This window comes from Rhincodon typus, chromosome 18, assembly GCF_021869965.1.
Source record: "Rhincodon typus isolate 14 chromosome 18, sRhiTyp1.1, whole genome shotgun sequence".
Classification (NCBI taxonomy): domain Eukaryota; kingdom Metazoa; phylum Chordata; class Chondrichthyes; order Orectolobiformes; family Rhincodontidae; genus Rhincodon; species Rhincodon typus.
In genome coordinates this window covers 36,965,213-36,981,877 of record NC_063349.1, presented here as the reverse complement: position 1 = coordinate 36,981,877, position 16,665 = coordinate 36,965,213, and the positions used below count along the sequence as shown (strand labels likewise).

Genomic DNA, 16,665 nt, shown 5'->3' with positions numbered 1-16,665 from the left:
TGATAAGCAACAAGTAGGATTGAGTCGGAAGGTGGTCGTTTTATCTTTCCTCATGCATGGTCTTATGTTTTAAAAGAAATACGATGGTATAATTATGTTACTCACTAGATTTCTCAAAGGTCCTATCTCCTAAGCATCCAGGGACCTGAATTTTTAATGGATATTCAGAACCTGACATCTCATTATATCCAATCAGTGTCAGACATGCCAACCATTTAATTAAGGACAGCATATGGACTCCTGAGGCTAGTGGGTTGATAGGAAGGACTCCTTCAAAAACATATTTACAGCCAAGTGTCTAATCTGGGGACTACAATGTAATTCAGAAAGAGTGAGAGAGCTCACCTTGGTTGAAGAATGTCCTCTAAGTTGGACGTCAAAAATGAATACAACTGCCAGGTTCACAAGTTCACCAAGTATAACAAATTACAATTATAGGGCAGAATTTAACCCTATCCTTAATTGGGAATAGGCTGTAAAGTAGTGTGTGTGGGTGTTGGAGGGGCACTCTATAATTGGAGGAAAAGGTGGGGGGAATAATGCCCTTCATCTCCCTAGAATGCTGCAAAAAACAAATCAGTGCAGAAAAAGTCAAGGACCATCTTCCTACCTGCAGGAAAAGGCATCAAAGTGGAAAATTCCACCTATCCCTTCACCATTAATATTCTACCAGTGGTGAGCGGGCCGTATGCCATATGAGCAGGCTGGCTTTTAAAAGCTGGTGGCCTCCCTGTGGGTTTGGGGATGTGAGGCTTCACCAGAGACAAGAGCTGGTCCCATTGATGAGAACTCCTCCCTTCCCCCCAACAACAATGCCTCCCCTTCCCACCCTTGCTGTGTTCTGCCTGACTGGCCCAGATAAACCCCACAAATTCTGTGCATTCTTCCATAATGGTTGGTCTGAATCAAGGTTCAAGCAGTGGTTACTACTCCTTGAAGCAACAGAATTCCCAACGGAAGGCTGATGCCTGATGGCAGAGAGATGCCAAGGAAGCAAAATCGAACTTCCAAAGATGTCTGGAACAGGGCTGCTCCCATCGCAACTCCCCCATGTATTGGGCCACTTCTGCAACCAGTAAGTTCAACCCATAATGTGCCTTAAGTTGTAAGAAATCCCAAAGTGTTTCAGAGAATCAATAAAACTAAAACAAAATGAATGATAAGCTAAAGGAGAAGGTATTAAGTCAGATTGATTAAAATCTTCATTAGATGTGGTTTTAAAAGACTGGGAAGTGGGGAAGAGAGGGTATAAATAAGAAGGTAATATTACCCAACAAGTATGTAAACAAAGAAAACAAGAGGCCCAAGGATGGATTTTGGAGGTTCTAGGAATAAAACTGTGTAAATGGGAACAGGAAACATTGCCTGACTTCTAAAATTACAATTGGTTAGGTATGTGTCATAAAAAACAAAGGTATCATCACAGAGGAAGTCAATAAATGCATTACCCGTGTAATTGAATAAGTGGTGGGCATTAATTGGGAATTCATGTGTGCTTAGAATCAATCATTAAAGAGATTATTGCTGGGTAATTAAAAAAATCTCAAAATAATTGGGAGGGGTCAGAATGATTTTGTCAAAGGGAATTCATGTTTACCTAATTTATTAGAATTCTTTGGAGGAGTTATTTGTTGTAGATAAAGGGAGCCTGTAGACATAATGCACTTGGATTTTCAAAAGGTATTTATAAGGTGTCCTATCAAAAGTTATTGCTGAAAATAAAAGTACATGGGTTGGGGGTTAACATATTAGCATGGAGAGAAGATTGGCTAACTGGGAAAAAACATAGCTTGCATCAATACATCTTTTGACTGTTTGATGTAATGATTGGAGCCCCATGGGGACTTGGGTAGGGGTCTCAACTTTTTACAACTTACATTAATGACTTAAAAATTACAAGTGAAGGTTCTATAGTCAAACTGGCAGATATCACAAAGATAGGTAGAACAGTATGCTGTGAAGACATAAGGAGGTTGCAGAAGGATAGACAGGTTTAGTGACTGGGCAAAAATTTGGCTCATGCAGTATATATAATGTGGAAGAACATGTGGTTGTTCACTTTGATAGGAAGATTGAAAAAGAAAGTCTTATTTAAACAGAAAACAACTACAAAATTCTGAGGTGCAGAGGGATCTAGGTATTTTTGTGGATGAATCACAAAACGTTAGTACGCAGATGCAGCACATCACCAAGAAAATCGATGGGAAGATATCCTTTATTAGAAGAAAAATTTACCTCAAAAGTAAGGATGTTATGCATCAGTTATACAGGGGATTAACAAGACCATATCTCAAAACTATGTGCAGTTTTAGTCTCCTTGTCTAAAGAGGGAGGTAAATATGTTAGGAGCCAGTCCAGAAGAGATTCACTAGAATGATGCATAAAATGAGTGCGTTGGGCATGCTGGAGCTGTTTCCATTGGAATTTAGAAGAGTGAGGGGTGACTTGTTGAAGTGTTTGTGATCCTGAATCCCCTTGATGGGGTGAGTGTGAAAAGATGTTTCCTCTTCCCAGCAGTCCCCAGTTAAGAGGCTATCACCAGGCATGTCATCCAGTTAAGGATGGCAGGCTAGCTCTTCATGTGGCCAATACCATCCGAGTATTGGCAGCTTTTCTGTCTCAGCAAAGTTTTTGCAGACTTGCTAGTCCTGAAGGGTGGCCTTATTTGATGCAAAGTGAAATGTTTGGGAATCATCCAGGTACACAGTAACAATCTTGCCACTGGAGACCTCCCCTCGTTGGACCACAACCCTCTGAATATGATCATTACTGAGCCCCAATCTCAACACAGGAAACTGTTGGGAGATTGCTTCCGTGCAGCTGGTGACCTCCCTAAGTGGCAGAGGGATGCTCCACTGCTGGCAAAATGCTTTACACCTGGGACAATGGCTTGAATTAGCCCCTTTAATTAGCTTCAGTGGATGCCCACCTCTGGTCAGTGGATAAACAAGCTGCTGCCCTTCGCTCTGTTAGTAAAATTGCAGTGGAAATGCAATGGGCACACTCTTCATATCCTCCTTCCTTTTTAGCGCGCCATCTATGGACTTATATAATCTCATTGTATGCCTGGTTGTTATATCTATGAGCAAGACTGCTCCAATTACTTCCTCAGCTCCTTCATATGTAATGTAGTGCTCTAGGTGTGTTAACAATATCAAAATAAACAAGAAAATCTGAATTCACAATTTTCAGTCTAATGAAAAATGTTGCTTCAATAAAAGATTTAATATGACATACATGAAAAAAAAGACTGAAGGACCTAAATGCATTTGTTCCTTCAGCTGTTGAAGTCAGGAATTAAATCTGTCTGCAGGTGACCTCAAGAACATTTTTTATTGCCAGTAACACACTATGAACAGCAAAAGGGCAAGAGTAGAGGTAATGTGATACTTTGGAAACTGCCATTAGTACTTCTGTTGCCACACAGTTGTTACAATACTCAGGAGTTCATGCATAATCTTTGAATCTAATGTGTGATCAATATTGGTTAAAGTTAATGCCTCTTCTCCATATATGAACTGCATTATGGTACCAATTAAAAGCACACATATGAAATCTTATTCTAAAGTATTCTTGCCTTCATAAATAGAAGTTTTTTTTAAAATCTTCTTAAGATTAGAAACCCAAGTGAATTGCACAATATCAACTGCCTGGTTAATTATCTGTCCTCATTCTAATCTGTTCTACAGATGAGTAAGTGCATTTCACTGAAACGTACTTTTTGATCATTTTGGAAATGCAACATTGCGCAAATAGCAAAAGCTCAGAAGATAACAAAATAAAATTGTTCAGTAAACCAAACTACCAGCGTTACTTGATTTTATTAGTGGTAAATTTTGCACTTTCTGAATCAGGGACAGTGATATATTTCCCTTATCCAACTATGTAGACAGCTGTGCCAGTGAGAAGATATGGTTACAGGCAACTTCCGTGAACAGCACAACCTTTTCCCCTTTAGAGTATTAGCTGACTCTTTATATGCAGAGGGTCATGAGTAAAATTCAAGGGCTAAATCTATGCAGCAAAATGGCCTTGAAGAGAGCATTGTTCCAACAGTTTTCGGTTGGCTCTGTTTTACCAGTTTTAGTTTCAGCACAATATCTCTGGCACGTAATGCATCTCCTATTACATTCCAACACTTCAGGATTATTTAGTTGCCATTGAAAATGCACACACTCCATTGCCCAATTAAATTTTCACAATAAGGAAACACATTATTTTATATGGCAATATCTAATTACTAGATGCTAATGCCAGTAATTGCTTTACAGTGTTTATTACACTTCATGTCGGATTAAATTCTAATACTATAAGTTGGTCAAAGGAGAACAAGGGTAACAACCTCTCCATTCCCAGGAAATGGAAAGTAATTGCCATTTGAAGAGGTCATACATTGACAAGAATACTCAGAGACATCAGTTGAAATGGCATGTACATTAGTTTTGGTTTTTTTTGGTAAACAACAATTAAAACATACAGGTTCCTCTCCCTTCAAAACATATATATAGATCAGAATGTTAGGAATGTCTATGGCATCCAAGGTCACGGAAAAGAAATGTCATGATCTGGGACTTTAACCTTTGCCATTGTTAAGTCCTAATGACAACTAATTCATGCAATTTTCTGTCTCTCACCTGAAATCTATTTTTGCAACATGTAAATTATAAGTTAGCAAGTAATATGCTGAAGGCTGGATCAACTTACAAACAAATGCTAAAGAATGTGAAATTTAAAAAAAAAATGTGGTACTCTCTTTTGGCATTTAAAACAGACAAAGATTTGATGAAAATAATAGACTTCAATTCAATAAGAAAAATTAAACAGGAACTTTGCAGGATGCTCTGGAAGTGCTGATCAAAGCAATCAACTAGCAGTAACACTACAATACTAAACACATACCAGTGCACAGATTTGGAATATAGTACTGTATTAAGTAAAAATGTTTATTGATATTTTTAAAGATGAAAAGTTAATATAATGAACATTAATAGCCTACAATGAGTTGGAGGATTTTATTTTTCAACTTCTGTAGTCACTAAAAATATATCATTACACATTTCACAAGTACTTTTCCAGATAAAATTCACATATTTTGTTAGAAATTGCTTAAGGTACATTTGGTATGATTTCTCTATAGCCAACAGCACTAATCAACAGTTAATTACAGTTAAATTAACTCTACATATTGAATGTTAAATTTTAATCTAATAAATGAAGTATTTTCTGTCAGTAGCATATGCTTATTCATTCATATTTTTATCTTGTGACATTCAAGAACTGCCTCAGTACTTAAATATGTAATTTGTTGTGATACTGAGATGGGCAGTCAAGAGAGTTTAAGGTTGTATCGCTGATCAATGCCAAGTTAGCTGATATCAACTATGCAACAGTGGGAGTCGCTACAATTGGTTTCAGTCTTCCTCCTCCAGTTTCTGATCACAATCTATTAATAACTGCTGTAAAGTTTGCAAGTGCAGTCACCCAGCAAGAATTAGACTCTGTTTTGATATTTCTGTGGCCAAACAATTCATCAAACACTGATTGACACAAATCTTTGAACTCAGAATTCTGGCCTGTAGAAAAGATGGATGTTTTTAGCTGAATTTTTGTTATGGCATAATTGCATAAATCGTTGAGTATTGCTGAGAAAAAGTGATATGGTGTTGAAAGGTTTGGTCTTGCACTCTTCAGGGCAAAAGCAGGAATGCCAAATTCCAAACAGGAGCAATCAGAGAAAAGGGATGGATCAAGGTGTTATCATGAAAAATTTATCTGGAAACTACTGATTAATTCAAAAGGGACACAATACTTAAACATGTTTTTGGTCTGCAGGCTGCTACTGACATTATGTAGCTTTAGCAAGAGTCAGCAAGCTATTTTGTGATCAAGCTATGTTTTGAGGAAGGGTCACCGAACCCGAAACATTAGCTCTGATTTTTTTCTTCATAGATGCTGCCAGACCTGCTAAGCTTTTCCAGCAACTTCTGTTTTTGATCCTGAATTGCGGCATATGCAGTTCTTTCGGTTTTTATTAAGTTATATTGTGATATTGATAGTCTTAAAGTGGTTGTTAATATAACAGCAATACTCAGGTCTGTACTATATAAGAATTATTTTTTGTGTTGCCTTGAAATACTATGAATTGGTAAAGCCTAGTGAAACTGGCCGTACAATATACATTGCTAAATTTGTTCAAAAATTGTACGTAATATCTACTGATTGTTAATGTCTCTTCTACGTTTCAATAAACCACAAAACTGGGGATTCCCTTAGCATTTGTGCTTACACACAGCTGGAAGCTTGATGCAAATAGGTACGTGGGCTTAAACGGTCACATAAATGGGTGTCATTTATACACGGATATAGAAAACACCAAAGTCACTTTACACTCAACCATCAAGCCCTCGGTCTTAATGAATTTTATCCCATATCAAGACCACACCTAAAAGTGCCCACTCAAGGGAAAATTGGTGATGTTGCTAGGATCTGCCTGGTTCTGCCTGAAGCCCAGCCTGGAGGCAGCAGGAGGCCAGTAAGATCACCCCACCTTTCACCAAACATGCAGGTGCCATGCCTTACTTACGCAGTCACAGACCATCTTGTGAAGGGAAACACCTACTGACATTGGCAGTGCCCATCTCTCTATTTGGGGCAGTTTAAAACCTCAGGTGCTCTTATTTGTCCACTACCTATGCAGCCTGCCTGTCATTTCTAAGTGGATGGACCTTCCAAAGCAGCCCTTACCTTGGTTAGCTCTGGGACAATCTCACAGCCTGGTAAACCTTAGATACCATCAGGTTCAGGGCCCACATATGGTCCCAATCCCCAGGAATATTCTCTAGGGTCCTCTGTAAACACATGGCTCCAAGGATGCAAAACCCTGTTAAAAAAATCTTCAGAATGTCTTCCATAGACATGGCTATTTCTTTAAAATCTTGCAAGTGTTTTTGTTCAGATGCAGTGAATCAAATACACCTTTGGTCTCTTACCTTCAATTCTAAAGCTGCTTGAAAGTTTAAATGATTCAGAATAATCATACTGGGCTGTTTTCACAGCTGATGGTGTCAGAGTGATAAAATAGCCCTTCCTGCTGTAGAGTTCAAATGTACTATAGCCTGAGATCCAGTTGCTTTTGTGATGGATAAATGAAGCATCCTTATGGAAACGTTGATTGTCTTCCCATTTCTCTAAGCGAAGATTGTCATCTTCACCAACATGTATGAAGTAATTGGGTCTTTCAGCAGACTCAAGCGAAACAACAGGGAATTCTGTAAAATTATAACAAGGTATAAATCAATTCATGGCTTACTTCAACTGTAAAATTATTAGGGAAATGTTTAATGCACTACATAAAATGTTGCCCATGAATATAAATGTAAATATATTTTGTGTTAAAAGTGTGATTAAGAATTCAGTATTATAGTTGCACATGTATTCAGAGCCCTCGGTCACCTTTCCACTGGGCTGCCACCTGCCCCAACCTCTCCACAATCTTACATTGGCACAAGAAAGACCTAAGCCATGAGATGTAAGAGCAGAAGTAGGTCATTCAGCCCATTGAGTCTGCTATGGCATTCAATGAGATCATGGCTGATCCAATAATCCTTGCTCTACTTTCCTGCCTTATCTCCATAATGCTTGAACCCCTTAATGATTAAAAATCCATCTCAGCCTTAATTACAATTAATACCCCAGCCTCAATAACTCTGTGTGATTAACAAAATTTCACAGATTCACTATCATCTCAAAGAAAGAAATTCCACATCTTTGTCATAAATGTGTGATCCCTTACTCTGAGATGATGGCCTCGGTCCTGGAGTCTTGGAGTCTCCTACAAAGGGAGGCAAACTTTCTGCATTTACCCTGTGAAGTTGCATAAGAATATTGTGTGTTTCAATAGCTGTCTTCTCACTCTTCTAAATGCCAATGATTTTAGGCTCAAGCAACCTAACTTGTCCTCATTACAAACTCATTCCATATTCAGAATCAACCTTGTGAACCTTCTCAGGACTACATCCAAAAGCAGTATCTCTTTCACTCAATAAGGGGATCGAAACTGTTTATAGGATTCTAACTGTGATCTGACCAGTGCCTTGTATAGTTTTCACAAGATCCCCCTATTTTTATACTCCATTCACTTTGAAATAACGCCAGCCCATCCAATTGCTTTTGCCCTAATTGAGACCTTTAAGTGACCAAGCAATGACTACTGAAGGGCTGTTTCAGGCCCCACCTTAATTTTTAGGAGAAAGTCAAGCATGGAGGGTTCCCAGAAAGGGACGCTGCTCATACCTGAGAGAAGGGGTAGGGGGCCTCCATCAACAGTCTTCCAACATTGGTCACACTTCCTCCTGCAGGTCCGTCCCCTGTGGATAATCTTTCCCCATTCTGGCCTGTCTACCAACATCCACACACCACCCTAGCCACACAACCCTAATGTTTACTTCCCTTCCCTGTCCTGGCATTCTGACACTTACACGGTTATGGACTCTTGACACTTAGTGTCAGGACCCAGCCCTGTCTCTGAAACTTTGGTTGTTCTGGAACTAGAGAGCTCCTTGGAGCATTAACTGGCTGTGGAGCAGACATTATCAGTTGCATTGCATTCACCACTGACTCCTCAGGTGAAAAGAAGGGAAACCACACCATCTTTAAAGGCCTGGCTTAAGTAAAATAAAATATCTCATTTTGACCGGATCTGTTGTGTGATTATATTTTCTAAACAGCCTGTTCGGACCTCTGCTGCAGGTGGGACTTGAACCTAGACCTCCTGAATCAGAGATAGGAACAGTACCACTGTGCCACAAGTACAACATGCTAAAACACTGAATATAATAAACCCCACACAATTTACATAGGGTTACATCAAATCTATAAAACAAAACCAATATAATACCAACTGGTCTATGCAGTGTTTATACTTTATAGAAGCCTTCCCATCCTGCTGTTGTATGTCTTTCTCCTTCATCTATTACCTTCAAAGATTCCAAAGAAAAATGTATTTGGCTCATCTCCCATGAGGGCTTGTTACTTTACACAACAATACGAAAACTAGCAGCCTCACCAAGTGGCCTGGATTTTCCATTGCTCATTGTCTTTTGCTACACAGTGAGCCAGACAGCTGCAAAATGTCTTACTGGAATGCCACCACTTTCACAGAGTGTGATGGGCAGCAGCAGATATGGGTAGACACTTGGGTCAAACCAGCAAGCACTTTATTTAGATGTTAATTTGGAGACTTGGCAATCTTTGATGCCATTTTTAGCCTTTCTGATTTGCAGGATATCTGACATAAATCACATCACATGATGAAGACATCTGGGATTGCTAACAATAAGGATATCAAAGATCATGGAAGGGACATCACAAAGTTAAGGCAACAGTAATTCAGTGAGTCATAGAATAATACAGCACAGAAACAGACTTTTCAGTCCAACAAGTCCATGCTGACCATAATACCAAACTAAACTAGTCCCACCTACCTGCGCTTGGCCCATATCCCTCCAAACATTTCTTATTCAAGCACTTATCCAAATATCTGCTAGATGTTGTAACTGTACCACATCCACTATTTCCCCTGAAAGTTCATTCTACAGACAAACTACTCTCTGTGTTAAAAAAAATTGCCCCTCATGCCTTCTTTAAAACTTTCTCCTCTCACCTTAAGAATATGCCTCCTAGTTTTGAAATCTCCCCCACCCTAGGGAAAAGACACCAGTCACCCACATTATCTGCACCCTTCACGATTTTATAAATCTCCATAAGGTCACCCCTCAACTTCCTACACTCCATGAGAAAGATCCCAGCCTATCCAGCCTCTCCCCTTAACTCAAACCCTCCATTCCTGGCAACATCCTGGTAAAACTCTTCTGAATCCTCTCCAACTTAATATTATTGTTCCTATAACAGGGCAACCAGAACTGGACACAATACTCTAGAAGACACCTCACCAACATCCAGTACACCCTTAACATAATGTCACAACTCCTATAGTCAAAGGTCTGAGCAATGAAGGCAAGAATGATAAACACCTTCTTAACCACCCTGTCTATTTATGACACAAACTTCAAAGAATTATGGACCTGAACATCTCTGTTCTTCAGCACTACCCAAGGCCTTACTTTTAATTGAACAAGTACTGTCCTTGATTGTTTTACCAAAGTGCAATACCTCACATTTATCCAAATTAAACTCCATCTTTATGCATCTTTCTTGTTTTTATTTCCTGCTAGAAGCAATTGACATTTAAGATTTTCATGAATCTTTCTAATAGCTAAGTTATTTTGACCCCTAGCACCATCTTGCCATCAATTATTTGCCAACAAAAGTTCCTATATCTCAAGTATTTGGAATGTGAAGATTATCTTGCTGCAAGAGAGGTGATCGAAGCCCTCCTGTCAATAGAGACTAGTCCCTAGATTGGAATGAGGAGAACGTGCTTCACTTTTGCAAATGATACATACAGAGGCTGTTCTTCCAATGTGAATGTTTAAGAAATCATAATATTGGGAGCTTTCATCAGATGTACCAGAGTCACAGTTCGTATGCTACGTGCATACCAATAGTGGCAATGTGTGCCAAATTGATCAATAGTTAGTACATTCTGATTGACTGCATGGGCCAATATGCCATCAATCATTTCTTCAGGACCTGACAGATCTACCTATATTCACAATAAGGCATTACTAAGTTCAGCAAAGAACCAATCACGTACAAGGACACCTACAGCTATGACATGCCACAGAACTAGCACATCCAATGACAATAATGACTAGTTGTGTCTTAATTTAATGCTTCAATGATGAACAGGGATGATGTTATCTCTTCAGTCTTAAGATGCTCTTTAAGGTTCTCTAAATGCTTTCAGATATATAAACTTCATTCATTAGGCTAGCTGATTTGGAAATTGGAACAAAAAAACTTACTTGCAATAATGGGTTTTTGAGATTAATACTAAAACAATATGAGAGTATAAGAAGGGGTGGCATGGTGGCTCAGTGGTTAGCACTGTTACCTCACAGCGCCAGGGACCTGGATTTCATTCCACCCTCGGGCGACAGTCCATGTGGAGTTTGCACATTCTCCCCGTATCTGCGTGGGTTCCCTCCAGGTGCTCTGGTTTCCTCCCACAGTCCAAAGATGTGCAGGTTAGGTGGATTAGCCATGCTAAATTGCCCATAGAGTACAGGGATGTGTAGATTAGGTGGGTTATAGGAGACAGGATTGGGTGGGATGCTCTGAGGGTCAGTGTGGACTTGTTGGGCCAAAGGGCCTGTTTCCAAACTGTAGGGATTCTATATATTGATCTGGGGTCTTGGTGTTCTGTAACTGTACTGGGTATGTTTGATTCCAGTTGAGGGTACCTAAAGTAGATCTTGCTACACCCATGTTATATCAGGTTTTAGACAGACACACACTGATCAATGCACAAGGAGTATAATAGGTTCATCATAAAGAATTGTTTGATTTGGAAAAGTAATATTAAAATCACCCTTGTTGATTAGAATAGGTGACACTGCAAAACAGTTTTATCTGACTTGAATCACTGAAAGCAACAAAGCATCACACAAGCTCTCTCAGACACTATAAATGCATTTCAATTTCTCATCCTATCCTCAATACCTGACAAAGATAAATTACCAACAGCTGCTGAGAAAAGATTGCATGGATGATCCTGAAAATCTTCATAAACATTTCACTAAAGTTTTTTTTATGACAGTAATTTATCACATTGATCTCAGCTTAAATCACTTCCTTCTTATTTCTGCTCTTAGTATTATTCAGGATTATGTTACAGAAATCAAATTTATGACTCAGATTCTGAGATGATGACAATTATTTTATTTTTCTATTTTGACTATCATATCTGGTTATATTGTTAAACATAACAGTAAGAGGCATAACTTACAAATATGCCAGAGTAGCATTATTTAAACATTTCCAAAAATTACTGTTTGTCACAAATTTATTTTTAAATTGAATTCCTTCACTTGTGCTATACTTAAAACACAAAAATAATTTATTCATAATTGCTTGATACATTTTCCAATTGAAAAGTCTCTTGTATGAATTGACAGAATAAATGGAAGACCACATAAGTATTAGTGTTTGAAAGCTTGGTTTTATATTTCCTTGCCAGCATATGATGTAATATATAGTGGAACATATTAACAAAGAAATGAAAAACAAGAAATGTAAATATAAGCAATTTTTCTCATCAGTAGATTCAAAATGCTGAAATTCCAGATGCTCTGAACTTACTAAAATGGAGGGACAATCGACTTAAACTAACAAACATTCTCTCATTGATTAAGTAATGATAGCCATGATGTGACAAAACTAGACTGACCCAATTAGTGTGTCATTTCTGTACTGACCAAGAGTATACAGGTTTCATTCTTTAGGATAGAAATCGGTCCTTATTGAGTGAATTCTCCAGGTTGTGGGCAAGGGCAGAAATGTCCAATTTCACATAACAATGCAATCACGTTGGTGCAGGTGGCTTTGCAAGCATTCCAGACGGCTGCTTAAAATCGGTATTAGGCCGCCAATTTGTTTACTTTTGGAAGGTACAATGTCTGCTGTGAGACTCTTCTGTAAAGTTGTTTATGAATGAGAAAAACAGATGCTAACACTACACAGCTTGGAATTCTATGGTGGCCATTTAAGTTTGCACCCCCACTGTGTTTCAAATCCATTCCATCCTCTATCAACCCCCAAGTAAGGAGCCACTGCTAAGAAGGTAAGCAGCCTAATGTTCAGCATCATTAATTACTCAGCTGCTTGAGGAGGCATGATGATATTATCAGCCAATGAAACAAATTTAAATAAGGACTGAAGCCTAACTGTGAGCTGGCATTTGTTCCTTTGCTTTGACCCATACTGCCAACTAAGGATTTCCCATCTTTTGCTTTCACTGAGTTATCTAGTTTCAGGTAAGTGTACTTCAGCTTCCTTCAGTTAACAAGTGAGAAAATGCTCTTGGTAATTATCCAACGTATAGGTACAGATCTGATGAAGACAGCATCACATGTAACTATGATGCACTCAGTTATAAGCATTTAAGGCCCCTACCTGAACTGAAGTCACTTGCATGAGCCACTGAAAGATTGCAGTCAGATATATCATAGGACGACATAAACCATTGCTTCTAAGAGAACTCATAAGATAAAAATCAATGAAGGTTGAAATGAAAACGTTATCATTACATTAATGGTGAGTGGTTTAATTAGTTGCATTTAGAGGACAGGAATGTTTGCAGGCAATGGGGTGTTATGCTGTAAAAACATCTATTCAAAACTGATGATGGTGAAGCTTTAATTTCTTTGCAACTATAAAGAAAACTTTTCAAACTATATTGACAACTTAGAGAATACTAATCGTATAGGTTCCAAATTTCAGGATCACAGGGATGCGAGAGGAAAGAATCTCACCACTTACTTTGATCCCTAAATTAGACATTGTTATTGACTTTGCCTCTTTTCCAGCACTGGACAAAGCTTTGAAAAGGAAATTAGCAGTTAAGAATACGATAGAGCTGGCAAATGCTGAGAATTAGATGTTGCCCCTGAATAAAATGTTTAGAACTAGGGTGCATAGATACCGGGACAACATTTTTGAATGAGATCAGATCTCCTTATTCAGAGACTTTTGCACCTTTGAGGGGTGGCATGGTGGCTCAATGGTTGGCGCTGCTGCCTCACAGCGTCAGGGACCTGGGTTCAATTCCAGCGTCAGGTGAGTTTGAACATTCTCTCTGTATCTGTGTAGGTTTTCTCCAGGTGCTCTGGTTCCCTCCCATAATTCAAAGATGTGCAGATTAGGTGGTTTGGCCATGCTAATTTACCCATAATGTCTGGCGTTATGTAGGTTAGGTGGATTAGCCGTGCAAAATGCAGGGTTATAGGGTAGGGGGTGGGTCTGGGTGGAATGCTTTTCAGAGGGTCAGTGTGAACTTGAAGGACCAAATGGCCTACTTTCACACTATAGGGATTCTATGATTCTCTCCTCTACAGAATTCTGGGTGGTTTCATTGAGCATAATCAAGTTAGTCTTTAAAGAAATCAAAGTGTATGGGGATTGGGTAGGAAAGTGGAGTTGAGGTTGAGGCTCAACCATGACTTTACGGATTTATGAAGGAGAAATCATGCTGGACAAATCTACAGGAATTCTTCAAAGATATGTCGAGCAGGAATGATAAAGGGAAGCCGATGAATGTAGTTCATTTGGCCTTCCAGAAGGTTTTCAAAAAGGTCCCACATGAAATATTAACATGTAAAATCAAAGCACATGAGTCTGGGGGTAGTGTATTGAGGTGGATAGAAAACTGGCTGGCAGAGAGGAAACAAACAGTAAGTATAAATGGAGTCAAAAAATGTGGAGCTGGAAAAGCACAGCAGGTCAGACAGCATCTGAAGAGCAGGAAAGTTAACATTTCAGGTTGGAATTCTTCTTCAGGACTGGGGAGGGGGAGGGAGGTCCAGAAATAAATGCGGATGGTGGGGGGTGGGAGGGGTGCTGGGGGGAAGGTAGATGAGATGGAGATAGTTGGATGCAGGTAGGGGGTTATTGTGGTTGGTCAGAGGGAAGCGTGGGACAAATAGATAGAAGATTGACGGGGTTGGGGAGGAGAGATTTTGAAACTGGTCAAGTCAATATTCAGATCATTGGGCTATAAGCTCCCGAGGCAAAATATGAGGTGGTGTTCCTCCGGTTTTCTTTTGGCTCACTCTGACAGTGGAGGAGGCCAAGGATGGACATATCACCAGGGGAGTGGGAGGGGGTGTTAAAGTGGATGGCAACTGGAAGGGCGGGCTGGTTGGTGCATGCAGAGCACACTGCTCCACAAACCGGTCCCTGAGTCTGCGTGTGGCCTCCCCAATATAGAGGAGACCACATCAGGAGCAACAGATACAGTAGATGAGGTTAGATGAAGTGCAGGTGAATCTCTGCTGGATTTGGAATGATTATTTGGAGCCTTCGACAGAGGTGAGAGGGGTGGTGTGGGGGCAGGTGTAGCACCTCCTGCAGTTGCAGGGAAAGGTATCAGGTGTGGCGGAGGGATTGGTGGGGAGTGTGGAGCTGATGAGGGAGACGCGCAGTGGAAGATTCCTGTGGAAAGTGGACGGGGTCAAGACGGAAATATCTTTTTGGTTGTGGGGTCCGATTGTAAGTGGCGGATGTCGGAGGTTGATGTGTTCTATTTGGAGGTTGGTGGCGTGGTTTGTGAGGACTAAGGGGACTCTATCCTTATTGTTGTTGATGGGAGAGGGTTTGAGGGCAGAAGTGCAAGAAATGAAGGAGATGCAGTCAAGGGAGCCCTTAATAACAGAGGAGGGGAAACTACGATCCCTGAAGTAGGAGGATATCTGGGAAGCCCTAGAGTAGAATGCCTCATCCTGGGAGTAGAGGCAGAGGAATTGTGAGTAGGAGTTACATTTTTACAGGAGGGTGGATGAGATGAAGTGTAGTCAAGGTAATCGTGCGAGTCAGTAGGTTTGAAATGGATATCAGTGGTGAGTCGGTTGCTGGAGTTGGTGACAGAGAGGTCCAGGAAGGGGAAGGAGGTGTCAGAAATGGTCCAGGTGAATTTAAGGGTGTGGTGGAAGGTGTTGGTGAAGTTGATGAACTGTTTGAGCTCCTCAAGGGAGCATGAGGCACCTCCAATACAGTCATCAATATAACGGAGAAAGAGGTGAGGGATGGTACCGGTGTAGTTGTTGAAGAGGGACTGTTCCATGAATCCTACAAAGAGGCAGGCATAGCTTAGGCCCATGTGGGTGCCCATTGCCACCCCTTTGGTTTGTAGGCAGTGGGAGGAATCAAGGAAAAGTTGTTGAGGGTGAGGACCAGTTCCGCCAAGTGAATGAGAGTGTCGGTGGAGGGGGAATGGGTGGGCCTATGGGACAGGAAGAAGCAGAGGGCTTTTAGGCCATCCTCATGGGGAATGCAGATGTATAGGGTCTGAACATCCATGGTGAACATGAGGTGTTGGGAGCCGGGGAATTGAAAGTTTTGGAAAAGGTGGAGGGCGTGGGTTGTGCCCTGAACGTAGGTGGGGAGTTCCTGGGCCAAAGGAGAAAGAATGGAGTCGAAGTAAGAGAAGATGAGTTCGGGGGGGCAGGAGCAGGCAGAGACAATGGGTCGACCAGGGCAGTCAGGTTTATGGATCTTGAGTAGGAGATAGAAACAGGCAGTGCCGGGTTGGAAAACTATCAGTTTGGAAGCTGTGGATGGGAGATCTCCTGGGGTGTTAAGGTTGTTGATGCTCTGGGTAATGATGGCTTGGTGATCAGAAGTGGGGTTGTGATTGAGGGGACGGTAGGAGGAGGTGTCAGAGAGTTGGCTTCTGACCTCAGTGATACTACCACCCTGTCACCCCCTTGTCAGCAGGTTAAATGGTGAGGTTGGCGCTGGAGCAAATGGAATAGAGGGCCGTGCATTCTGATGGGGAGAGATTGGAGTGAATGAGAGGGGCGGAGAGAGATTCAGGCGTTAATGTCACGGTGGCTTTTGGAGATAAAGAGGTCGAGGGAGGGAAGGTGGTGTCCAGGAAGATGGAATTTGCTGGAGGCAGGAGAAGGGGCCATCACAGGGTGAGTGGGACACTTTTTCAAAGAAATAGGTGCAGAGGAAGAGGCAGCAGAAAAAGAACTCAACATCGAG

General features: G+C 40.6%; 1 protein-coding gene across 1 annotated transcript in view; it reads right to left on the bottom strand.

Annotated features, from left to right (window-relative positions):
- otogl (otogelin-like) overlaps positions 1-16,665 on the bottom strand; it is a 198,108-nt gene that overhangs the window by 70,781 nt on the left and 110,662 nt on the right. Inside the window, exon 32 of the mRNA XM_048607915.1 lies at positions 6,990-7,268. Coding sequence (XP_048463872.1) covers positions 6,990-7,268 — 279 coding nt within the window. The remainder of the gene's footprint in view (positions 1-6,989; positions 7,269-16,665) is intronic.